Consider the following 25,627-nt stretch of genomic DNA (forward strand, 5'->3'; position numbering starts at 1 on the left):
AATAATAAAAACAAAATCCATATTTTAGGGGTTCAATTATTCAATTTAAGGGTGCCTCAGCATCCCTTAAATGTGTCTAAAAACACCTACCTGTCATATCTGCCCTGATTATTGGCTATCACAACACATTTTTGTTATCTTTAGACCACGTAATATGTAGTTAAAATTATAAAGTCATTGGTTTAGTGAGTTTAAGTGTGGTTTATACTCCACTGTATCTATTTACAATGACACAGTATGACTGAAATGGAGTGATTTTAAAAAAGGGACTTTAACTAAACCAGTTTTAGATCTCCACTGCAGGCATTTAGAATGTTTTTAGAGCATAAACAGTAGTGTATAGGATTTCCTAAAAGCGCGTTCAGAAGTCTACGGAAACCGCGGCAGACCAAACCAGATGAAAGTGCGCATTCAGCGTCTGCTCTGCCAATAATGCAAGCGTAGAAGAAGAAATGTGCTGTTTACCTGTGCAAAGAAAGAAACAACGAAAGAAAAATGTCTGAGGACTTCAGTGTTGAGGAAGAGCATGAGTTCTTTGCCGAGCTGAATGCGCACTTTCGTCTGGTTTGGTCTGCCGCGGTTTCCGTAGACTCGTGAACGCTCTTTCAGGAAATCCTATACACTACTGTTTATGCTCTAAAAACATTCTAAATGACTTCTTTTCGAGTAAATTCTGGATGCTACCCACTCAGGACACTTGGAATACATTTGACGAGCAGTATGGAGGAATATTGACACGTTTTTTGTGGACTTTTATGGACCTTTCTGCCTCGGTCACCATAGACCTCCATTATTTGAATGTCAGCAGACAGCAAGAAGCCTCTCAGATCTCCAGATGCATTTGAGATATCAAAAAAGTACTCCAGAGTGTTGATCAGCATGGGGGTGAGTAGAAAATGGAGGCTAATCATGTTTTGGGTGTACTATTCCTTTAAATCTCAGACCTAAATCTGAGGAAGACATGACAAAGCATTAACTTCAATATACATGTTGTAGCCACACCTGCAGCTCACAGGAATGTAAATAAATAAATGTAAATCCCTTTGCTGTCCCACAAAAGGGAAATTCCTTCTCTGCATTCTGGAACTCAGAGTGGATGCCGTGGGGATCGAACCACCGGACACAAACATCGTTCTCAGAGCACAAGCGCACTGCTCCAACCACTAGGATGTAGAAGAGCATCTTTTCAAAAAGGATGGGATTCAAACCCATGTGTGCAGAGCACCATGGATTAGCAATCCATCGCCTGAATCTCTCGGCCACCTTCTCTCTAAATTATTTAAACATATTTAAATGTAGAATTAGATTTAAGATATGTCTTGCTTTGAGATTTACAGGTGCTGGTCATAAAATTAGAATATCATGAAAAAGTAGATTGATTTCAGTAATTCCATTTAAAAAGTGAAACTTGTATATTATATTCATACATTACATACAAACTCATATATTTCAGATGTTTATTTTGTTTAATTTTGATGATTACAAATGACAACAAATGAAAATCTCAAATTCATCATATCAGAAAATTAGAATATTGTGAAAAGGTTCAAAATTGATGGCCCCTGGTGCCACACTCTAATCAGCTAATTAACTCAAACCACCTGCAAAAGCCTTTAAATGGTCTTTCAGTCTAGTTCTATAGGCTACACAATCATGGGGAAGACTGCTGACTTGACAGTTGTCCAAAAGACGACCATCGACACCTTGCACAAGGAGGGCAAGACACAAAAGGTCATCGCTAAAGACGCTGGCTGTTCACAGAGCTCAGTGTCCAAGCACATTAATAGAGAGGCGAAGGGAAGGAAAAGATGTGGTCGAAAAAAGTGTACAAGCAAGAGAGATAACCGCACCCTGGAGAGGATTGTGAAACAAAACCCATTCAAAAATGTGGGGGAGATTCACAAAGAGTGGACTGCAGCTGGAGTGAGTGCTTCAAGAACCACCACACACAGACGTATGAAAGACATGGGTTTCTGCTGTCGCATTCCTTGTGTCAAGCCACTCTTGAACCACAGACAGCGTCAGAAGCGTCTTGCCTGGGCTAAAGAGAAACAGGACTGGACTGCTGGTGAGTGGTCCAAAGTCATGTTCTCTGATGAAAGTAAATTTTGCATTTCCTTTGGAAATCAAGGTCCCAGAGTCTGGAGGAAAAGAAGAGAGGCACTTCATCCACGTTGCTTGAAGTCCAGTGTAAAGTTTCCACAGTCAGTGATGGTTTGGGGTGCCATGTCATCTGCTGGTGTTGGTCCATTGTGTTTGCTGAGGTCCAGGGTCAACGCAGCCACATACCAGGAAGTTTTAGAGCACTTCATGCTTCCTGCAGCTGACCAACTTTTTGGAGATGCAGATTTCATTTTCCAACAGGACTTGGCACCTGCACACAGTGCCAAAGCTACCAGTACCTGGTTGAAGGACCATGGTATCCCTGTTCTTAATTGGCCAGCAAACTCTCCTGACCTTAACCCCATAGAAAATCTATGGGGTATTGTGAAGAAGAAGATGCAATACACCAGACCCAACAATTCAGAAGAGCTAAAAGCCACTATTAGAGCAACCTGGGCTATCATAACACCTGAGCAGTGCCACAGACTGATCGACTCCATGCCACGCCGCATTGCTGCAGTAATACAGGCCAAAGGAGGCCCAACTAAATACTGAGTGCTGTACATGCTCATACTTTTCATGTTCATACTTTTCAGTTGGCCAACATTTCTATAAATCCTTTGTTTTTATTGGTCTTCAGTAATATTCTAATTTTCTGATATGATGAATTTGAGATTTTCATTTGTTGTCATTTGTAATCATCAAAATTAAACAAAATAAACATCTGAAATATATGAGTTTGTATGTAATGTATGAATATAATATACAAGTTTCACTTTTTAAATGGAATTACTGAAATCAATCTACTTTTTCATGATATTCTAATTTTATGACTAGCACCTGTAGATGTCTGATATATTTTGAATTAGAAATTAAATTAGACAAAGGTTCTGTGATGGACTGGCGACCTGTCCAGGGTGTACCCGGCCTCTCGCCCATTGACTGATGGAGATAGGCACCAGCACCCCTCGCGACTCCAACTGGGACAAGCGTGTCAGATAATGAATGGATGGATAGACTAAGATTTATCTTTATTTAGATTTAAGATTTTAGAATGATATTTAGATTCAATATTTAGAATCAAGAAATACATTTAAGATATATATCTAGACTTTTTTTTTTTCATTTGTCAGGTTCATTTAGAGCGATGGGACACAAAAGATACAACACAAGATAGAGTTAAATGAGGTCATTATTCCAGTGTGCCACCCATAATCATGACAATATACATTTCACATTCAGTCTGAATGACATGAATCAAAGGGGCTTGAAAAGAAGTGGGATGAAGAGAGACTTATTTATTTCCTACCCCTATTCACAGATATTTTAGTGGTTGCTACAGTCAAACGTCAAGCCAAACGAAAAGCCCAGAAGCCAGTGTTTTTCAAGAACCACGGCTGAGCACTCATCAACCCCAAAATGAACAAGATAATTCTCTTTCCCAAGAACCAGGGTCCATCAGTGACGAGACAGACAGTAAACAATACACCCCATGTACATCAGAGGGAAATGCCGACCAGTCTTCATCTGTCTGTAGTGATACAGTTTTTCTGTTTGAAATGAATCAGTTTGATCTGCACAGGAAAGGAGAAGAAACATTTGATGAGAACAAACAGTTGGCTGTCCTTGTAATGGCCGCAGTGTTAAGGTGTTTAAAGGAAAGAGCCGGACCCCTGACGTCCATAGAGATAAGACTGATCGCATCCAATCTGTCGGGAAAGAAAGTAAAGAAACTAGCAGACCTGACTAAAGATGAAAAATTAGTAAAAATGATAATTACAGACATCTGCAAACAACTGAGAGAGGAGTTTGGCTCGAATCAAGCAACAAACAGTGCTATGACATCATGCACTGTTTGTCTAGTTGAGACTTTAGTGGTACAATATTTAAGAAGTTATCTTCCAAAATCCCGAACCCGTCAACCTGGTACCTTCTTTGCAGGATTTAGAGAATTTTTTAAGGCCTGTTCCGAAAAATGAAGTGTTCCTCTGCAAACCTGTAGATGAAAACTACAGGACCTGTCTATCTATGCATCCATCCATCCATCTGGTTTTCTCCAGGTACTTTGGTTTTTCCTATAAAAAAAAACATTAATCTAAGGGGGCATTCTAAATATTCAACCTCAATGGGACGGTAACTTTAAAAGCAACAAGAACTGTTTTTTTTATACCTGTTAATGGAAAGCTATGTTTTTGCACCTTGAAGCTTTCTCTCTCTGGTTCTTTTCCCTGAAAAGAGATCACTCTGGACAAACTCTTTCAATAACACTTTATAATGTATCTGTAGTAAATAACCATGAGGTATGACAACAGATTCTGATGGAAATTATAATCTTACTCAGATCGAAAAAGTTACTGAAGAGTTACAGAAGGCAGCTGCTTACCAACCGGGTTTGCATCTCGTGAAGTTACCATGATTCACAGTTAGAGAAGCATTTTCTAGTCCACTCCAGTCTGCCACATCATTACATCATTCATGTATTTATATAGCGCCTTTTTTCAAGTTAGGAGACTACATTCATTCACCCATTCACACACTGATGGTGGCAAGCTACATTGTAGCCACAGCTGCCCTGGGGCTCACTGACAGAAGCGGGGCTGCCGTACACTGGCGCCACCGGGCCCTCTGACCACCATCAGTAGACAATGCAGGTGAAGTGTCTTGCCCAAGGACACAACGACAATGAAAGTCGGAGCCGGGGCTTGAACATCCAACGCCACTGTCGCCATACATGTTAGCAGATGAGTAGACATCCATAGCCCCAGCCTTATCACAATATTACACTTTGTTCTTAATCAGTTTTCAAAATATTATAACGCTGCATTGGATTTAGAAATATTTTCGACTAAAAATTACAAGCTAAATAATTAAGATAACCGCACAGATTTGAATTCTCAACCTACAGCCAAGCAGTTAGAGGTGAACCAGATGTTGTGGACTTCCTCAAAATGTGCATTTTATTGTTTAGACTTGATGAAATGAGATTTAACTTTAGATCAAATTAACGATGGAGAGCTCTGCCCTCAGAAAACTTTGACAGATTCCTTGAGTTTTTTGTTTAGAATTAGCTTTCTATAGATCTTCGGCAGCTGTTGGTAAAGTTTCAGGTTATAAATGTAAACCATAGCTAAAGGTGGCAGAGAACAACTTTTGTTTCTATCACAGATTTGAAGCAATATTGTGCAGCGTTTGTGTTTCAGGAGAACTGAAACAAATTCAGAATAATCACCTCCTGTTGGAGGATGTTGAAAACCAGATTGAGGCATCGGGTTCATAAATGTAGAAACATTATAATCCTGATTAAGGAGGCAGAAAGGAAACAAGAATCCAAGTTTCACATCATCTCTTTTATTAAAAAGAAGTTTAAAAGATGCTGGAGCTGGCTCAATAATAATAATACAGCACAAAATGATCACTGAACATCCATCTCTGCAATAAAGCAGCAGACCTTCTCCAGCTGCTGTAAACCATCAAATTTGATCTATAACACAAGCAAACAACCACAGAAAAACACAACAGGAGAAGGAGAGGATGAAATAAAAGGCTTTTGAAGAACAGAGTTGCAGGAAACAGAAGACGAGGAGATTTCTCAGTTTGGAGATGGTGCGCCAAACTCCTCATTTCCTCGGGCGGACTTTTGCCCCATTCGGGCAGGATGAGACATAGTGTCCAGGATCGCCACAGTACATACATAGGTTCTCTTTAACCCTCCTACACCTCTCTTCGGCTGAGAGCCTGGTGCGAACTTCTGAGGGTACTGTGGGACGAGAGAAGTAATGAGTCTTAGTAACAGGAACAGATACAGGTAGATAACGGTTCTTAGATCTGGACTCAACTTCTGAGGGAACTGAAGAAGAAGAGACGTCATTAGTTTTAGCAACAGGAGTGGAAACAGAAAAGACATGGCCTCTAGATCTGGACTTGGGTCTGGCTCGGGGTCTGTTATCTAAACGGATTGTTAACTTAATTAGTTCCTCCAAGTCGTAGGTTCATCGAGAGTGGCCAGCTCGTCCTTAATAGAATAATCAAGGGCGTGAAAATAAGCGCTTTTGAGCGCTGATTCGTTCCAACCGGAAGCAGCCGCTTTAACCCGGAAGTCGATAGAGAATTCAGCCACAGTTCTATTACCTTGCTTGATTTCCATCAGTCCGCGAGATTCAGAGGACTTATCAGTGTCTTGATTGAAGACTTGTTTAAATTCCTGAATGAATTCCACAAAAGTACAACCAAAACTAGTTTCAGAAGAAAATCTGGCTTCCGCCCATTCTAAGGCTTTTCCGGACAATTGTGACAAAATAAAGGCGATCTTTCTCTTGTCATTAGCAAAACTTGGTTAGCAAGCCTGAGCCAACCTGCCTGTCTGTGATCTCTGACTTTTGTGAACCAAACCTGATCCCGTTTTCTCCTCTCTGCTTCCCAGGTTGATCCTGCCTGAATACCTGAAACTCTGGTGAGTTTCTCTGCCGGTGATCGGTCTGCTCGTTCTCAGTTGAACTCTGGAGAGCTGTCTCTGTCAAGTATCTGCCTGCCCGCTCTCAGAAGATTACTGGAAGGAAACTCAATCTGAGATCTGCCTGCACTCAGTAAGCTCTGCCTCTGCCCTCAGCCTGCCGACATCAAGGTTCCCCCCCTCTGCAGCTCTGCTCCACTCCAGAACAGGTACTGACCTGAACACTCTCAACCTGCAAAATACCTGGACCTCCACTAATCTCTCTGTCCTCCTCAGCAGTGAACCCACTCGTGACCAATCAAGTTCCCTCCTGGATCTGATCAAACAGTGTACATTTATTGTAAATAAATCTTTGAACTTTTCTTCTACCTCCGAGTGTTCTGCATGTGGGTTAGACACATTAATCCGAACATGACAAGTTACCAACTTGGTGATAAAACCTTGAAACAGTGTCTAATATTGATCTGATATTGAGGTATTCCAACAATACTGGCGCCGACACATTTACTCCTTTAGGGAGTTAATTCAACATGACAGGATAATTTATTGAGACCTGTTGGTTCATGTGTAGATAGAAAACTTTGAACCAATCTCACTGTATGATCTGGTTGAACTGTCTCTTTAAAGCGCCTTGAGATAACATGTGCTGTAAATTGGCACTATTTAAATAAATTAAAATCAATAGAATCTGCCAACCGTCATGCACAATTTCTCATAGCTAAATTCTAGGTTTTACTTTAAAATCCATTTATATTGTTTTAACTTTATTTCTTTCAGTAAATCTACTTTGCGTTTTTTTGCATTTTGCATTGATATAGATAAATGATTGGTGTTTTTAAAAAGCAAATAGCAAAAAAAAAAAAAAAGTACCATATTTTAGAAACAGACAATGCAGACAGTTCTGCAGCACGGACAGCAGATGGCGCACAAACATGTTTATGTCTGCTGATTAGGCGTGGTGCAAAAACTCTTTTAAGGCTAAAAAAGATAAAGTAAATGATGCCAGGACAAGTACTTGACTAATATTGTTCTTTTGAGGTTTATGTTTACATTTTAATAGTCCTACATGGCTAGGCCTCATTAAAGAAACACTGTTAATGAGGCACAAGGGGGCATTAGACCTGTACCTTCAAAGTTTATAGGTCTACAGTTATGCATGTAACTATATTATAAATCATACATTCTATCTTTAATGACAAAAATTTATGTATATTATATTTAGAAAAATATTATATTTGCAGAGTTTTGTCTTAATGTAGGGTATTATTTCAGCAAAGACGATCTTGGTGAGTCTGTGTACTTTCATCACTGTTACTCTAAGTGACTAAGTGTCTTAGAATTCTACAATTTAAACAGCTAATGTGTATCTATGTTACACCTGTGCATTTAAATAAATACAACAATAACATCCCAGATATTAGTGTAAAATGTAATGTAAAGGGACTCTTATTACACTGCATGTGGGAATGCAAACAAATTAAAGCATTTTGGACAGAGGTGAAATATATAAAGATATAATTGAAAAACAATTATTTTAAAGCAAATCAGTGGATCCTAAATTGTTCCTGTTAGCTTTATACCCTGAGGAATATAACTTTAATAAATCAGAATGTAGTTTTATGGATATAAGCTCCTTATTTGCAAAAAAAAAATAAAAAATGCATTGCTCTAACTTGGAAAAATATCAGGAGACCTAGCGCCACTCAGTGGTTAAAACAGAAGTCGTCTAATTTGCCACTAAAAAGAATAACATATATTAGGAGATCCAAACCGTATCTTTTCGAGAGGATTTGGGGACCTTTCATTAATTTTATTAAAGGAGAATTGCGGTTTTTTACACTTTAAGCCCATTTTCTGTAGTGTCCAGGATGAAATCGAATGATCGACACCAAAAGTTTGAGGTGCTAACGTCTCTGTTAAACACTTTAAAAAACTCTGAAAATGGAATACGAAAGGTGGATTCTTGATTCTCGACGTCGGAGTACACAGAGTGAAGCGAAAAGACTACAACTGTGTAAACAGGCCCCATTTCCGTTTCCGGTGGCAGGGGAATATTGACTATTCCAACAGAACTCAATGGGATTTACAAAATGCTAAATAAAACACTACAGGAACGTTTTTTCTTTACGAAACTTTTTTTGGAACGTCATTGAACAGCGCTGACGACCCGGTGAGTAGCATATTTTAAAAAAAGAACGTTTAAGGTTGTTTTAAGGACATTATCGGACATGCTCTATGGAAGCCATTCTAAAGCAGCCAGGGGTGGATTCTAAATGAGCCAAAAAGCAGAGACAGGAGCAATTGTCAAACTTTTGGTGTCGATCATTCGATTTCATCCTGGACACTACAGAATCAAGAATCCACCTTTCGTATTCCATTTTCAGAGTTTTTTAAAGTGTTTAACAGAGACGTTAGCACCTCGACGTCGGCGTACACAGAGTGAAGCGAAAAGACTACAACTGTGTAAACAGGCCCCATTTCCGTTTCCGGTGGCAGGGGAATATTGACTATTCCAACAGAACTCAATGGGATTTACAAAATGGACACTACAGAAAATGGGCTAAAAGTGTTAAAAACCGGAATTCTCCTTTAAGGCTAGGCTTAAAACTTTCCTTTTTGATAAAGCTTCTATTTAAAGTGGCTCAGGTTATCCTGAGCTATCTCTATAGTTATCCTGCTATAGGCTTAGACTGCTGGAGGACATAGGGACCCCTTTTATTATTCTGCTTCATTCTATCTCTATTCTATCACTCTACAGAATCTGTTAGTCCAAAGTTCTGCTCTCTCCGTCTTTTCTTAGTAGCTTCATCTGGTGTGTGCCTGTTTGGCTGTGACAGCATCTCGTACAGAAATATCAGCTGTGCTGCTGCCATCAACACCTTTGTTTATAGATGTTGGAGCTTGGCCTGTTTTTCAGTGTAGTCCTGTTTCTCTGACTGGATGTGCTCCTTTCATTCTCTGACATGGCAGCTGGCTCCGAGCTCGTCCGCCTGGCTGTGTTTCCTGGACGGGGATTTCCTTGGATAGAAAACTCTAAACCATTCTGACTGTATGATCTGGTTTAACTGTCTCTGTAACGTGCTTTGACGTGTTGGGAATTGGCGCAAAGTTTTATTTATAATTGTAATTAGTTCCATATTTAACCAGAATATGATGTTAAAAATCTCTACATCAATCAGAAGTTGTAATAATTAACCTAAGGAGAACAGAAAGTTACCTGGAGGATTGCTGTGCTTCTTCACTCTCTCTTTTCCAAGCGGGGCTTTTCTCCTCTGTGGGCTCATATTGGGTCGATTATAAGCTCCTTTCCTGAATCCCTGCAGGAGAACCAAACCACATTTTAGCTTCCTATAAGGAAACCTTTCAGAGCAGTCCCAACATGAGATTCTCTGACCCTCTCCACACTGCCTTCTCGGCTTCTGTTCTGGTCTCCCGCGCTGCCAGGGTATCCCTCGTGGTCCACTGGAGGTGCCAGGTCTGGCTCGCTGAAACAGACAAGCTGAAACTTCAGTCTGGATCTGACGGCTCAGACGAGTTTCTTTGGTGTTTTTAATCCAGATCCACATTAGGTTCTTTTCTTAATAAAAGATGAACTGATAAGTTATTGTGAAGAGTTCAACCTTCGCTGGATTTAGGCTAAACGTTTAATTCTCTCTTATTTCTGTAGGTTTCCAGGAACCTCTGCACAGTAGAGCGGAAAGCAAACCTTACTTGGCTCTTCTAGAGCTATATGACGACATTTTTATGAATCATTCCCCATTAGCAGTCCTGGTTCTTCCAAAGTGATCCTTCTCACCTGTCTGACGACTGGGAATGCTGGGATAAGCTGCTCCCGGCGATGGTAACTTTGACTGCTTCCAGCTTCTCCTGTCTCCTCCTCTCCAGGTCGTGCCTGAGGTCACTTGGGTCTCGTTTTGGATGATTGCTCACCCCCTGTCAGTGGGTAAACCATGTGATTAGAAACACCATCCCAGCAATAGCTGATTAACAACCTGACTGGTTTTATCCCACCTGCATGGATCCCAGTTTGGAAAACAGAAACTCATCATCTCCATCATCAAATATAGAGTCCATGTTTAAACTGAAGCCTCTGTAAGACGTTCAAAAATGGATGGTCAAAATCGTGATGTGCCAAAACAACCAATAAGGGGCCTGAGTGAGATCATGTGAGCTAACCTGCAGGAACTGAACCTCTGGTTCAAAGTTAGCTCCTCTGAATCGTCCTGAGAGTATCCTCCTTTCTGAGGAGCAGAAAAACGCTTGTTGAGGGTGAGTCCATCACCTCTGAAGTACTGTTCTGTAAGAAACAGATGGTTGGTGCATCAAAACAGAGACAGGGTGACACTTTTTAACTACTACTGCTTCTATATTCTCACATCTGTTTCTGATGCATACAGGCAAGGACCTCCTGTGTTATATGGAGGAAATTTGTTTCATTACTGTTGCCAAGTACGTGTTTTATAAATGGAAATTTGAAAAAAATTATGTGCAGAAAATAAACATTGGAAAAATAGGTTTTGGGAGCAACTTTGCTGTTTCTCAGATTTCGTTTTTCAAATTTTATGCTTTCAATTTTTAAATTCTATTCCCCTCGTCCTGCTCTCCCTCCGCTGGCTGGCGTCGGGGCTCGCCGGTGCACTGGTGGAGCTCGGGGTTTGGGGGTGGATGCCTGGGTGGCTATTGGCTCATTCCTGGCGGCTTCTCCGCGGGCCCCGGCCGGCCGGGGCCTTGCCGGGGCTCCTGCCGGGGGGTCGGGCACCCCTTGGGCCTCGGATGCCTGGGGCCCATGGCCAGGTTCACTTCTGGGTGGCTGGCTGTCAGCAAAGCCCGCAGACTCGTCCCCACTGCTTCTGGGGGGTCCGGCGTTGCGGTGGCTGGGGGCTTCCTCAGGGCTGCCTCTCCTCCCCTCTTGGTGGGGGTCTGATTTCCTTGCTGGCTCCTCCTTGGTGCCTTCACTCTTGGGGTCCCTTTGGGCGTCTGGGGCTTTGGGTCTCCCGGCGCTGGACTCAGTACTCTGGGGGGTGCGCCTCTTCGGCTCTCCACAAACACTATTGAGCATTTTCTCTATGGATAAACTTTACATGCACAAGTGCACCCTCACAAACTGCTGTAATCATTGATATTGTTTCCTTTTATTCAAATATGATGTGAATGTTTCCTTGTATTATCATTAAAACATTTTCTCTGCTTCCTTTGAATATTTCCACATTTTAGTTAGAATATTCATTCAGTTTAGGTCTGGATTGTCATGGGATTACAAGGAATTTACTTGGGTTCTCTCTGTATTTTTTTATACCAAACCCCTATGAATTTAAATCTACTTTGACACCTGAGCATCAGTAACCAAGAGGTAAATTGAAGAAATAAAGCCAAAATTGCCAGAGTAGAAAGAAGAATGTTTTTGTTCTTTGCTTTGCAATAAAGATTTTATTGATCTGTGTGTAATGCATGATTCATAGTAGATCAGGAAGTGTTTGCTTTTGGATGGAAACCATATATGTCTAAAACCATTCCTTTATTGAACATTTTGTTATTGGCTGTCTGCTATAATAACCAATATGTTGTGTTGAACTAGCTCTGCTATTACTTTTTAAAAAGTACGGTATTTATTCATAAAAAAATTTTTAATGATAGAAATCAGTTTTCTGCCCAACAGCAATGATGAACTGCATGGCAGCATTCTATACCCAGCAACTGTAGTATCTAGCTGGGCAAGGGCTGTCAGTCTGGTAAAGAATCTGTATATTGTAAAAGTTAACTGTTTTTATGAAATGCAACATAAATGGACTAAAACTAGTCCACTAAAACCGACTAAAACTATCACATACAGGTGCTGGTCATAAAATTAGAATATCATGAAAAAGTAGATTGATTTCAGTAATTCCATTTAAAAAGTGAAACTTGTATATTATATTCATACATTACATACAAACTCATATATTTCAGATGTTTATTTTGTTTAATTTTGATGATTACAAATGACAACAAATGAAAATCTCAAATTCATCATATCAGAAAATTAGAATATTACTGAAGACCAATAAAAACAAAGGATTTATAGAAATGTTGGCCAACTGAAAAGTATGAACATGAAAAGTATGAGCATGTACAGCACTCAGTATTTAGTTGGGCCTCCTTTGGCCTGTATTACTGCAGCAATGCGGCGTGGCATGGAGTCGATCAGTCTGTGGCACTGCTCAGGTGTTATGATAGCCCAGGTTGCTCTAATAGTGGCTTTTAGCTCTTCTGAATTGTTGGGTCTGGTGTATTGCATCTTCTTCTTCACAATACCCCATAGATTTTCTATGGGGTTAAGGTCAGGAGAGTTTGCTGGCCAATTAAGAACAGGGATACCATGGTCCTTCAACCAGGTACTGGTAGCTTTGGCACTGTGTGCAGGTGCCAAGTCCTGTTGGAAAATGAAATCTGCATCTCCAAAAAGTTGGTCAGCTGCAGGAAGCATGAAGTGCTCTAAAACTTCCTGGTATGTGGCTGCGTTGACCCTGGACCTCAGAAAACACAATGGACCAACACCAGCAGATGACATGGCACCCCAAACCATCACTGACTGTGGAAACTTTACACTGGACTTCAAGCAACGTGGATGAAGTGCCTCTCTTCTTTTCCTCCAGACTCTGGGACCTTGATTTCCAAAGGAAATGCAAAATTTACTTTCATCAGAGAACATGACTTTGGACCACTCACCAGCAGTCCAGTCCTGTTTCTCTTTAGCCCAGGCAAGACGCTTCTGACGCTGTCTGTGGTTCAAGAGTGGCTTGACACAAGGAATGCGACAGCAGAAACCCATGTCTTTCATACGTCTGTGTGTGGTGGTTCTTGAAGCACTCACTCCAGCTGCAGTCCACTCTTTGTGAATCTCCCCCACATTTTTGAAGGGGTTTTGTTTCACAATCCTCTCCAGGGTGCGGTTATCTCTCTTGCTTGTACACTTTTTTCGACCACATCTTTTCCTTCCCTTCGCCTCTCTATTAATGTGCTTGGACACTGAGCTCTGTGAACAGCCAGCCTCTTTAGCGATGACCTTTTGTGTCTTGCCCTCCTTGTGCAGGGTGTCGATGGTCGTCTTTTGGACAACTGTCAAGTCAGCAGTCTTCCCCATGATTGTGTAGCCAATAGAACTAGACTGAAAGACCATTTAAAGGCTTTTGCAGGTGGTTTGAGTTAATTAGCTGATTAGAGTGTGGCACCAGGGGCCATCAATTTTGAACCTTTTCACAATATTCTAATTTTCTGATATGATGAATTTGAGATTTTCATTTGTTGTCATTTGTAATCATCAAAATTAAACAAAATAAACATCTGAAATATATGAGTTTGTATGTAATGTATGAATATAATATACAAGTTTCACTTTTTAAATGGAATTACTGAAATCAATCTACTTTTTCATGATATTCTAATTTTATGACCAGCACCTGTATAGTAATGACAAAAATGCGACTAAAACTAATGATAGTTTTCGTCCTGAAGACTGAGACTAAGACTTAATCTAAGATGGCTGTCAAAAACAACACTGGAGGAGAGAGAACAAACTTCTTGTTACATCTGGTGTATATATATGGATTACTTTAGAAACAGAGTGTAAAACATGGTGGTGGGAGGGTGATGGTGTGGGACTGCTTGGACATGGATGGCTGGCTTTCCAATACCCTGAATGTCTGGCCATGTACGTGCACCCCCAATAGGCTACAAGAAAGTTTTAAAATAATGGTTTGGGATTGGCGTAGTCAAAGCCCAGGAGTGGGTTGACCTTTTAGAGGCTAACACACCAACCTTTTTGACCATGCTATAAAATGATACCACAGAGAGTGTGGACCAAAATTCCTCCACGGTGATGTAAAAAAATTAATGTTCTATTATTATGGTAACTTTATTGCTTCTGCTGCCAGGTGGGGAAAAACCTGTGATTAATTTTAAGGAGTGAAAACCTTTCCCAAACAGCCAGGTTGGCTTAGAACGCTTTGTTACTTAATAAATACCAAATAGGTATACTGGAGTTTCACAATTTTTTTAAAAGACCAGCCCTCTTCAGTTAAAGTCATACTGAAATTAAATTTCAATGTCAAATTATTCTCCGCTCCGCTCACAGTGTGTATGTGATGTATTAACCTTTGACAAAGTGCACCAACGAGATGATTTCCTGGGCAAAAGTCCCTGTGTGTGTAGCCTTCTCCCGGTACATCCCCGAGTGCTCCAACAGGGGCATGAAGTCCTGCCGCGTGCGGCCCGCGTTGACTAGGTCCATGGAGAGCAGTCTGTCTGTTGAGTAGCACAGGGGGCTGCAGAAGAAGAGTAAAGCCATCAGCGTGACAGAGACTCCAGGCGCGGGCTAGCTAATGCAACGCATGACTCCAAGGACATGCTGTTTGTACTTCACACCAACCAAATTATTTCCTCTTTTAGATCATGTTTTCCTTTAGATATCTTAATCATTCTTAAAAAACAATCTGAAATGTTATAGATTAGCAGAGTTAGATGTTCTCAGAATTACAACTAAGTAAAACAAAACTCCAAAATAAACATAATATTGGGCCAAAGGATTAGAGGTCTTGTCTATAAACACCAACTCTGATGGAAAGGTTTTATTTTATATCCATAAACTATCTCTGACTGTAAACTGAACAGAAACAAACGTGATAAAAGCTTACCTCTTACCTTACCAATGGACTCACCTTTTATGTCTTCCTCAAAGAACTTTAATGGTGGAGGACTTTAATAACTCATACTAAGGGCTGTTAAAGCTCGACTTCTTCGCTTATAGAATCATGTACATATTTTCTAATTGAGCGTAAAGAGGCTATAAGGACAGTTAAGTCCCTTGTTGAGCTCATGTTAGGGTGAAAGTTCACATTTCTATTAATACCTCAAAATCTTGGTGCATCTCATTTCAGCTGCTGGTCCACATTGACCATTGTTCAGCCATGATAGAAGAGTCCAGAGGAATGAAGTAAAAGAAGAATCTTTGTGAGATTTTCTGGATGGGTCAAACTTTATTGGACTGTTTCAGAATGATAGGATCTTTAGTCAGATATTGTCAAGTCCTTTTCCCATTTAAACAAAACATCAGCTTTCCTCCTCAGAGAGCTTTAGCTTCATCCATATCAGCAACGATATCCAACTTTGTTTCTTCTTCAGGTCTAAAAACGGCTCTTTAATTCCACTAATTTATGCAGAAATTAGGATTTTTATCTCTGTCAGGGAGGTTATGATTTCATTGGTGTCTTCTCTTAAAACAAAGTTATTGAGGGATTTTGCTGAAATTTTTAGAGGTGTGTACTTTGACTGGCAACAAATAATTAACTTTTGTCTTGATCTGGATCACCATCTGGATCCAGGAATTGTTTTTAGAGATTCTGTGAATATAGGTATTAGTTTAAGGTGGAAGTCTCAGTATGTCGGGAAATGGGGTACTGGGTGGAGGACTGGCACTGTTCAGGGGAGTGGTGGCCCAGGGGGTTAAGGCACTGCGCTTGGAATCCAGAGGTTCCACAGTCTCCACGCTGCACAATGGCAGCCCACTGCTCCCCAAGGGGATGGGTTAAATGCAGAGTTTTTTTGCTCTGTACTTGTGACAGCGAAATGACAATGAAAGCTGAAAAAAAAGATCTGCTTTCTCCGAGTGCTTTTCTAGCTGCCAATAATTTTGATTATTCACATCCAGATTTTCTAGGGGGTGTTCTGACAGAAATTCTTTTAACTCGTGGCTCTGATGAGATTAAACATCCACTGATTAATGACGTGTTAACTCCAAAATGCACCTTTAAAACTCAGGATCTCAGGATGAGCTTCCTGCCATGACTTGTTTTTCTCCACAGATCATCAGGTTGCTGTGTCCCCACTGTAGACAGAAACTTCTAGGTCTTAATTTCCAGAGAAAAACAAAAGAAATTGGTTTTTAATCATCGTTCCATGGGATCGTATAATTTCCAGAAATACCTTTCAGTCAGACGTTGGCAGTGAAAACATTTAGGGACGGGTTTGATGGACAGAAATCTGTCCTGGCCCGTTTCAACCATTCTTCTACTCTAGGGACACCATCACAATAGATGTGTTTTGTTCTCCAGTCAGCATGAAGCAAGTTTTAACAAATTCCGTCCAAACTAAACCAGGTTTTACCTCGTTGTCCTTCTAAGACCAGAGGCTGAGACTGAGTAAAAAACTTTTTGACTTTGGTTCAATAGATTAATTCCGGCTTCAAATGGGGCCGGTTCTTGCTTCAGACGGCAAGGGCCGGTTCTTGCTTCAGACGGCTAGGGCCGGTTCTTGCTTCAGACGGCTAGGGCCGGTTCTTGCTTCAGACGGCTAGGGCCGGTTGCTGCTTCAGACGGCAAGGGCCGGTTCTTGCTTCAGACGGCTAGGGCCGGTTGCTGCTTCAGACGGCAAGGGCCGGTTCTTGCTTCAGACGGCAAGGGCCGGTTGCTGCTTCAGACGGCAAGGGCCGGTTGCTGCTTCAGACGGCTAGGGCCGGTTGCTGCTTCAGACGGCAAGGGCCGGTTGCTGCTTCAGACGGCTAGGGCCGGTTGCTGCTTCAGACGGCAAGGGCCGGTTCTTGCTTCAGACGGCAAGGGCCGGTTCTTGCTTCAGACGGCAAGGGCCGGTTGCTGCTTCAGACGGCAAGGGCCGGTTGCTGCTTCAGACGGCAAGGGCCGGTTCTTGCTTCAGACGGCAAGGGCCGGTTGCTGCTTCAGACGGCAAGGGCCGGTTGCTGCTTCAGACGGCAAGGGCCGGTTCTTGCTTCAGACGGCAAGGGCCGGTTCTTGCTTCAGACGGCAAGGGCCGGCTCTTGCTTCAGACGGCAAGGGCCGGCTCTTGCTTCAGACGGCAAGGGCCGGCTCTTGCTTCAGACGGCAAGGGCCGGCTCTTGCTTCAGACGGCAAGGGCCGGCTCTTGCTTCAGACGGCAAGGGCCGGCTCTTGCTTCAGACGGCAAGGGCCGGCTCTTGCTTCAGACGGCTAGGGCCGGTTCTTGCTTCAGACGGCTAGGGCCGGTTGCTGCTTCAGACGGCAAGGGCCGGTTGCTGCTTCAGACGGCTAGGGCCGGTTGCTGCTTCAGACGGCAAGGGCCGGTTCTTGCTTCAGACGGCTAGGGCCGGTTGCTGCTTCAGACGGCAAGGGCCGGTTCTTGCTTCAGACGGCAAGGGCCGGTTGCTGCTTCAGACGGCAAGGGCCGGTTGCTGCTTCAGACGGCAAGGGCCGGCTCTTGCTTCAGACGGCAAGGGCCGGCTCTTGCTTCAGACGGCAAGGGCCGGCTCTTGCTTCAGACGGCAAGGGCCGGCTCTTGCTTCAGACGGCAAGGGCCGGCTCTTGCTTCAGACGGCAAGGGCCGGCTCTTGCTTCAGACGGCAAGGGCCGGCTCTTGCTTCAGACGGCAAGGGCCGGCTCTTGCTTCAGACGGCAAGGGCCGGCTCTTGCTTCAGACGGCTAGGGCCGGTTCTTGCTTCAGACGGCAAGGGCTGGTTTCAGTTCCATGGAAAAGCCCCGACTTGGTCATCACAAAGTCTGTATCTGGCTTTTTTCCACAGATCAGTTCTCTCCTCAGTCCAAATGAGCTGACTTCTGACACTGTTTATATGAACAGAATAAGGAAGAAGGTTCTACCATGTTCAGGTGTTTATTCTGGGCACACTGGGGTAGTTCTGACCCAGCCTGTTAACATCTGGGGGGAACCAGTACTCCTGTGATCGGAATCTGCAGTTGGCTGCTTGGTTCTGGTCTATTAGGATCTTCTGGGTTTGAATTGCATCCAATTTAGCAAAAATCTTCTACATTTTCTTTCTTGTGATCCAACTAGACATTTCTTCTCATCGGTTCTGGAGACGCTCAGACCTCTATGGTTTCTATCCAACAGGTTCCCCAATCTTAACAGGTACAGCAGCCGCATCATCGCTTCCTCACAGCTTCACTGGAAAACAATCTTCAGCTTGAGTTTAAAGGACATATTTAAGGCATCAAACCAGATGTTTTTTTCACACAGACTACTCCAGAGCTCCTCATATCCATGGAAAAAAACAAATTTTCAGGTTCTTGAGATTCTTCATTGAACAACACCACAGCAGTTTCTCTCTTAAACTACATTGAGTACGAGTCCAGGTTCTGAGTCTAGGTCAGGACAGGGTTTGATGGTACGCTCTGAAACATTCTCCAGGGTTTCATCTTCTGAACTCCTTTGGAACAACTTCAGACCCATTTGGTCTGTGTTAGGTCTGCATCATGTTTGTTACCTGCTATTCCATCTGCCATCATCGGGGAGGTTGTTAAACCCATATCCTTGGCTAAACATTAGCCAGCCTAACAGCAAAGTCCATCAGAGCAGAATTAGTCATTTGGACGAGCTTCCTCTAGGATGTTGGCTAAAAAGAGCACCTTATGTCTCACCGATGGAACACAGTTCATCTTCAGACAGCTTAAAGCAGAGAAAAGTAACATAAAACCCTGCAGAAACTCTTTGATTATGTGAGGAAAAGTTGGGAGACAAATAAGATTCTTGTCCAAAGGAACAACCAGTCGGGTGATCAAACTTCATCTTCGCCTTCAAGTGTAATCTGCAATCTAGCTCTTGACAAACCCTAACAGCCAAAGATTGTCTTAGAGTGTTTACGGTTTCAGGGGACAGACACAGTCCTCCTTGTTCTGAAATATCCTGAGCTTCTAGTCTTGATCTGCTTCTTCCCACAGTTTTCCAAAGACCTTCTTTATTGGACTTGTTCGGCTTACTGAGATGAAGTTAAAGAGTTCTACGGCAGCTCCTCACCAGTACGGAAATTTGATGTGTCATCACTGTTGGCCGCTGATTACAGGATGGTAGGGACCCAGATTTTCCTCACTTTCTTTCTCATCATCATCATCATGGACACTCAGATCTGGATCAGATGGACAGAAACCAGAACAGGCAGCATCCTGGCAGTCCCTATGATGGGGATCTCCATTCAATCAGAGCTACATTTAAACTCGTCCCCCTCGTAGCATTAGTAGTGTTGCTTTGAGGAAAAAGTAAATGTGAACTTTCACCCCTCAACCAGCACGCTCCTCTTACCTGTTGTTGCTAAGGGGTCGGCTCATGTCCACATTGATGGTGAGCGTTTCCTTTGTTATAACCGTCATGTTATCAGGTTGCCGATCACTCCACGCTTGGTTCCTCTGAGGGGGCCTTTTGGGGTCCAGGTCGTCCCTCGGCGAGTTCTGTTCCAGACTTCTGGACCTGCTTTGTCTCCATTGTTGGATTTTGTCTTCATCTATCCAGTTTGGGATCTTCTCATAATCATCTCTGATTGGGTGGTGGTCTGGCCTCTGCCCACCCTGGGTACGGTCTTGGTATCGCGGTTGATTCCTGTTGGGTTCGGCTCTTCCTCTTGGACCTCGGTCGTCAAGCTCCCTTCCCCTCCCTCGATAGTTTTCAGGGCCTCCTTGCTGATCATATCTCATAGTGTTTGGACTTCTCCTTGGTTCCTGATAGTTGCCGTGTCTGGAATCGTTTTGAAAATGTTTCCCTCTGCTGTTCTCCCTAGGCCGGCTGGTGGATTTCCTGAAATGCTCCTGGGAAGAACCCGCTGAACTGGGACTTCTCTGAAGATCAAAGTTGGGATCATTTCTGCGATCTTCAAAGTTTTCGAACTGCTGCTGATTCCTTCCACGTTCTACACTGTGATCGTGTTCGCCAACAAAAGGTCCTGAGTCTTCACGGGGAAGGCTTCCCAGAGTCCGGTCTCTAAACCCGCCTCTGGGTCTGTGCACAGAGTAACCGCGATCCACAAAGTCCTTCTCCTCCCTGTACCTGTGGTGGCATAAGAGGAGGTGAGATGATTCAAAGGAGACACAAACATCTGCTTTTATGTTCACTCTTAGATCTAGATCGTCAGAATAAAAAGGGGGATGAGTTTAAAGACTGAAACGTCTGATCATCTACAGGATCTTTGATGAAACATGCACTGTCTTCAACATTTCACAGATTAGAGAGAAAGAAGGATAAAACTATTACATTCATTAGTGAAAACTACGAGAATCAAATCGTGAGGATTTCAACTATGGAAAATAAGAAAAGGTGAGAATCCTTTTTAATCCCCATGTCCAGAGTGTGTTCCCAAAGATTTACCCAGGATGATCGACGAAATCCATTTCTCGTCTTGGTCTTTTAAAAGCAGGATCCCAGCCCTCCCTTTGTCTACCTCTGTTAGGATACTCTGGGAACCTTCCTTCTTTTAGCATTTCTTCAGCTCGCTGGTCATCTGACCTTATACCAGGACTAAAGTCTCTGGGTCTTCCCTGATCCCTGTCCTGCTCCTCACTCCTCCGACCCTCCCAGGCCTTCCTTGTATGGTGTTCTGCGTAAACCCTCTGAGTGTTTGACGATCCCCTAAGTCTTGGCAAGAGAGTCGGAGGTATCTCCCGTCTTTCATCAAACCTGTAAAAGTCATCCCTGAATTCCGTTCTGTGTCTGTCAGCATCAGAACCTCCTTCGTCTCTCTGGGAAAACCTCCGGTCTTCTAACGGTATTGCATCACGGGGTGGTGACTCTGCCCATCTGTGAAACCCTTCATGGTCTGAATGTCGCTGGTGTCTAAAGTGAAAGTCATCCCGGAAAGGAGATCTTCTTGGACCCCCTGGGTACCTTTCCTCCCAGTAGGGATCCCTAAAATCTTCAGGACCTTCTCTGGGATGGTGGCCCCTGTCCTGAGGATTTCCATCCAATTTGTCAACAACTGTCCGAGGATCAAAGTCAGGTTCCTCCCAGGGGAACCTCATATAACAGAGCAGAAAACAAACAATTATAATCAGCAAAATTAACAATATCAATTATTTAAAATCTAACAGTTTAGCATAAATTAAGTGAGAGAAAGTACCTGTAATGAGGCGATCTCGAGCTTGATCTTGACATGTTCGCAACCTGAGGAAAGCATGTGATTTATATATATATTTAATTAAAAACAGATAAAACAAAAAGCTTGTTTAAATGTTATTCAGCAAAAAGAATCTTGGTTGAATTGGTTATGGAGGGCCAAAACTGACCTTATTAAAAATAAAAAACAAAAAATATATATAGTATATATTTCATTTTTCCTTTTTCCCTAAACGAAAAGTTTTATCAAGATATGTATATATTGCTTTTTCCTTTTACTTATATAAGCCAATTGTTCTTTCTACATTTCCTCATCCCTTCTTTTTCCTTCGCTGTATGCATTTCTGCCTAATTCCCCCTACTGTACTGTACATGTCAGTCAGTATTTGTCCAACTGTACTTTGTATTTTTTTTCATAATCATTTTTTATTTTCTCCCGTTCCAATCCGTCACGGCGGGGCGGTGCTGATCCCTGCAATATTAACTCTTCAGTTTGCATTGATGATTAAAATGATTATTTATTTATTTATTTATAACTATATTATTTTACAGTACAGTAGTTATTTGTAAAAAAAACAAAAAAAAACAACAACAAACGTTTATACCGTACTTTTATTTGTTAAACAAATGCTTGGGCCTGTAAAAAGTTTTTGTTCCTTGATTTCAATGTTTTATGGAGTATTTCATTGTATAATAACTGTAAAAAAAATAAAGGTTTCTATTTTATCTATCGCTGGTTCTTTTTGGAACGTAACCCCCTGTGATAAACGGGGGTTCATTGTAGATAATTATCCATTGCTTATTCTATGCTCACCGGACTTCTCTTTAAGGTGATGTAAAGGAATGGATTAAAAATCAATTAAATCGATCCCCAATTATTTGATTGTTAAATTAGCTGAGTTGTTTCAACAATCTATTGCTTCAGCCCTAGTTTCCTGTGTAAAGTGCATCTGTTAGCAACCCAACAAACCAGCAATTTTCTCAAAAATCAGCTCCCCAAAATCATAGGAATTAGATCCATAAAATAATTGGTTTCTGCATAAAAAAAAAAAAAAAGCATCGATCGACCTCCAGTGGAAATCCTTAAGTTGACTAACGCCCGGTCTTTTACCTGTAAGGAATTGGACGCTTTTTTTCTTATATTATTTATCTTTACCTTATAGCAGGGTTCCTACAGCATAAGGAGAGTTAAATTCAAGACTTTTTAAGACTTTTTAATGCCACTTGAAATTAAAATATAAGACCAAATTCACAAGAAACACAAGAAAAACCTGCTTGCAACAACTTAACCCAAAGGTTTATTATAACATAAACCACTGCACTAATGTTTCAAATTTTGAAAAGCTTCCCATACAGGAAGAAAGCTAAAAACACACAAATGAAAGATATATTTTAACAATTATTTAACTGAATTTACAAACTTTGTCTTAGCAGGGAGCAAAACAAATCAGTTTTAAAGCGACAACATAACCAGTGCTAAGTCTTTTTTGCAGCTATTTTTCTTTGTATGGTTTTCTTAGTATGTTTGATTTGGTGATAAGTGGAGGCGTTGCAGAGACAAGGGTGGAACTAAACTGAGAAATACCGGCTGTTTCTCCGTAACTCCATTTTGACGCTTTGTGTTTCACCCTTCGCATGTGTGACTCCACTGCCTTAATTCCCATCGTTCTGAGCTTGAATGACTTCTTGCACAAAATCCACTGAGCCTCATGTATGTTCCCTGGTTTTAGCCATGGAGAAAACTCTTGGCTGGATAGCCATTTTCGTTTCATTTACACTTGCTCATATTTTCTAGACAAAAAGTTAATGGTGCATCTCCCAAATGTCCCGGCCGCAACAACGCATTTATTGGTTCCGCTATCGGGACGGAACCAATAATGGCGAGCCGTTATTTTTTTAAATGAAAAAAAAAAAGGTCAGTTTTAATGTTTTATTTAGATTACAAAAATAAATCAAATTAAAAATAGTCCTATTTATGATGTTTTAAAAATTAAGACCTAAGAAAGACTGATTTAAGACATTTTAATACCAATTAAGGCCTTAGTTTTATTTTGAAGAATTCAATGCCTTTTAAGACTTAAGGAGCCGCGGGAACCCTGTATAAAATTATGCAGGCAGAATGTTTTCCATTTTTAAGGAAAATCGAATTTGTCTCCATTTCTAATTCAAGTCGTAGGGAATTCTGTGTAAAGTCGCGTGATTCTCGACTTTACACGAGTGAATAAAGTGAATGTGATTGGTCGTTTATCAAGAGGGCGGGATAGTTGTGGTCGAAGGTTTGCAAGAAAGTTTGATTATGGCTGGTTTGTCAGCAGCATCTTGCTAACTAGTTGGTAACTTAAAGCCAGTAGGTTCCCAACGGGAAATTCCATTGGGACCAAGTAGCACTAAATTGGTGACTTAGAAAGACACTGTCAAGGAACGCTATGGACAGAGGAAACATGCAAGAGGAGGAGAGTTTAGTGTCGGAGGTCGTGGATGAGTCTCTTCCTTCATACATTTTTTATTTAGAGGAGGAAAGCGGGGATTAAGATGTTGGTGAAGAGGACGCCAGGGCGGCAGAAGCTTGGTTTGGAGTAGAAGGCTTCCAGCCGTACATGTTTGAGCCCTTGCCTCACAACGCTACCAGTTCTGTTAGCTCTACGCCTGCAGAAGACACAGACGTCCATCCCCCTGAACACTGGGATATTAGCTGTGACATGTGAATCAAGATGCTATGACCTAAAAAATTTGATTGACAGATGATCATTGATATATGATTGGCTGAATTTAGGTGTACAAGCTGACGTATAACTAACTGGCCTGCATAAAATAACATGGGAAAAAATCCCAAAGATTTTAAAAATTTAATTTAACATAAATGTTTATGATTTAGGAGTCACTTCAATATAAATGTTTGAGCGTAACTTGAGGAACATAAAACACTTCAAATATATGATTGAAAATATGTTTTTCACCATAACCAGCGATGTGTACACTTATGGAGGACCAACTCTGGCATATTTCAAAATAATTACAGAAATAAATAAATGCTCAATAAATATATAAGCATACAATTAATTGCCAACATAAATACAATAAACAAATAAATGTCAGTATAAATTAAATTATAAAGTGAGACATAAATGTATATAACTCTTAATTAGCTTCTTTATTTATTTGCCTTTGTAATATTTACCTTATTTATTTTTTTGTCCTTTATAATCTTCAACTTTATTTTTTAATTACTTATATTTTTAAGTATTTATTTATGTGCATGTTATAATATTTTTGTCTGTTTTATTCTTCCTTTGTATGTTCTCCCTTTTGTAGAGAGAAATGCCAAAAGGGCAGAGAGAAATAAACAGCGGCGAAGAAATAATTAAGGTAAAAAAAATACAAAGGAAGAATAAAACAAACTAAGAATATCAACTTAGGTGGTTTAAAAAGGTTTAAACTAAATTTTTGTAAAACAATTTGTTATTTCGTTTCATCGGTAGGTTACTAAACAACAGACATAAATGTACTAACTGTAATTACGAGCACACGATCCTTTCCTCGAGGGAAAAGGGTAAACAGTTTCGTTTTATCTTTTGCAATGTTAACGAATCAAATATTGGTTATAGCTGATGTGAGATTATGCAACAGTGAAATACATCATGCAATCACCTAGTAGTTTGACATTTTACCAGAAAATCATTTAAAACTACACCAGAGCGGCCTTGTTAGCTTTAAACATTTAGCTTGGTAGCAGCTAAACCATGGCCTTACCTTGGAGCAGGGCCCACGTCAAGCTACGACGGCTAACACTGCGTACACAACAAAGGACAAAACACGGTTATAGCAGCCTATAAACTAAGAATATATCCCTTCGTTTAATATGTATTAACACAATCCTTAAATGTGTTAAATATTCCGTTTATCATAACAAGAATATGGCTACATGTACAGGTCCACCGTCTGATCGCAGCAGAGAGCTTCTTCTTCTTCTTTTTTTTTTTTAATGGCGGTTGGCAAACAACTTATAGGTGCATTACCGCCACCTTCCAGAATGGAGTATGGATCAGACAAACTATTATATTCTTCCTAAAATACCCGTTCTTCTTAGAAAATTAAAAATACTCCCAAAAACTACATCCCCAGATGATCTTTGAAACAATTCCCTTATATCTAGTTTATTTTTATTCCTGTCTAACTTTCTACGCAACATCTCTCTTTCCTGAGTATATTTATTACATTCTA

The 25,627-nt window shown here is 41.3% G+C and overlaps 1 protein-coding gene across 1 annotated transcript; it reads right to left on the reverse strand.

Moving 5' to 3' along the window:
* Positions 1-9,712: 9,712 nt before the first annotated feature.
* On the reverse strand, positions 9,713-25,384 carry zgc:112982 (uncharacterized protein LOC503771 homolog). Its single transcript, XM_038304372.1, has 10 exons — positions 25,157-25,384; positions 21,411-21,454; positions 20,663-21,310; positions 19,607-20,344; positions 14,684-14,853; positions 10,730-10,850; positions 10,565-10,643; positions 10,350-10,486; positions 9,948-10,038; positions 9,713-9,870 (listed from the first exon to the last, which is right to left on the reverse strand). The coding sequence occupies exons 2-10, from the start codon at positions 21,443-21,445 to the stop codon at positions 9,745-9,747; spliced, it is 2,145 nt and encodes a 714-aa protein (XP_038160300.1). The 5' UTR covers positions 21,446-21,454; positions 25,157-25,384; the 3' UTR covers positions 9,713-9,744.
* Between the last annotated feature and the right edge of the window lie 243 nt (positions 25,385-25,627).

This window comes from Cyprinodon tularosa, unplaced genomic scaffold (assembly GCF_016077235.1).
Source record: "Cyprinodon tularosa strain WSP-4 unplaced genomic scaffold, ASM1607723v1 ctg533, whole genome shotgun sequence".
In the NCBI taxonomy this organism is placed as follows: Eukaryota; Metazoa; Chordata; class Actinopteri; order Cyprinodontiformes; family Cyprinodontidae; genus Cyprinodon; species Cyprinodon tularosa.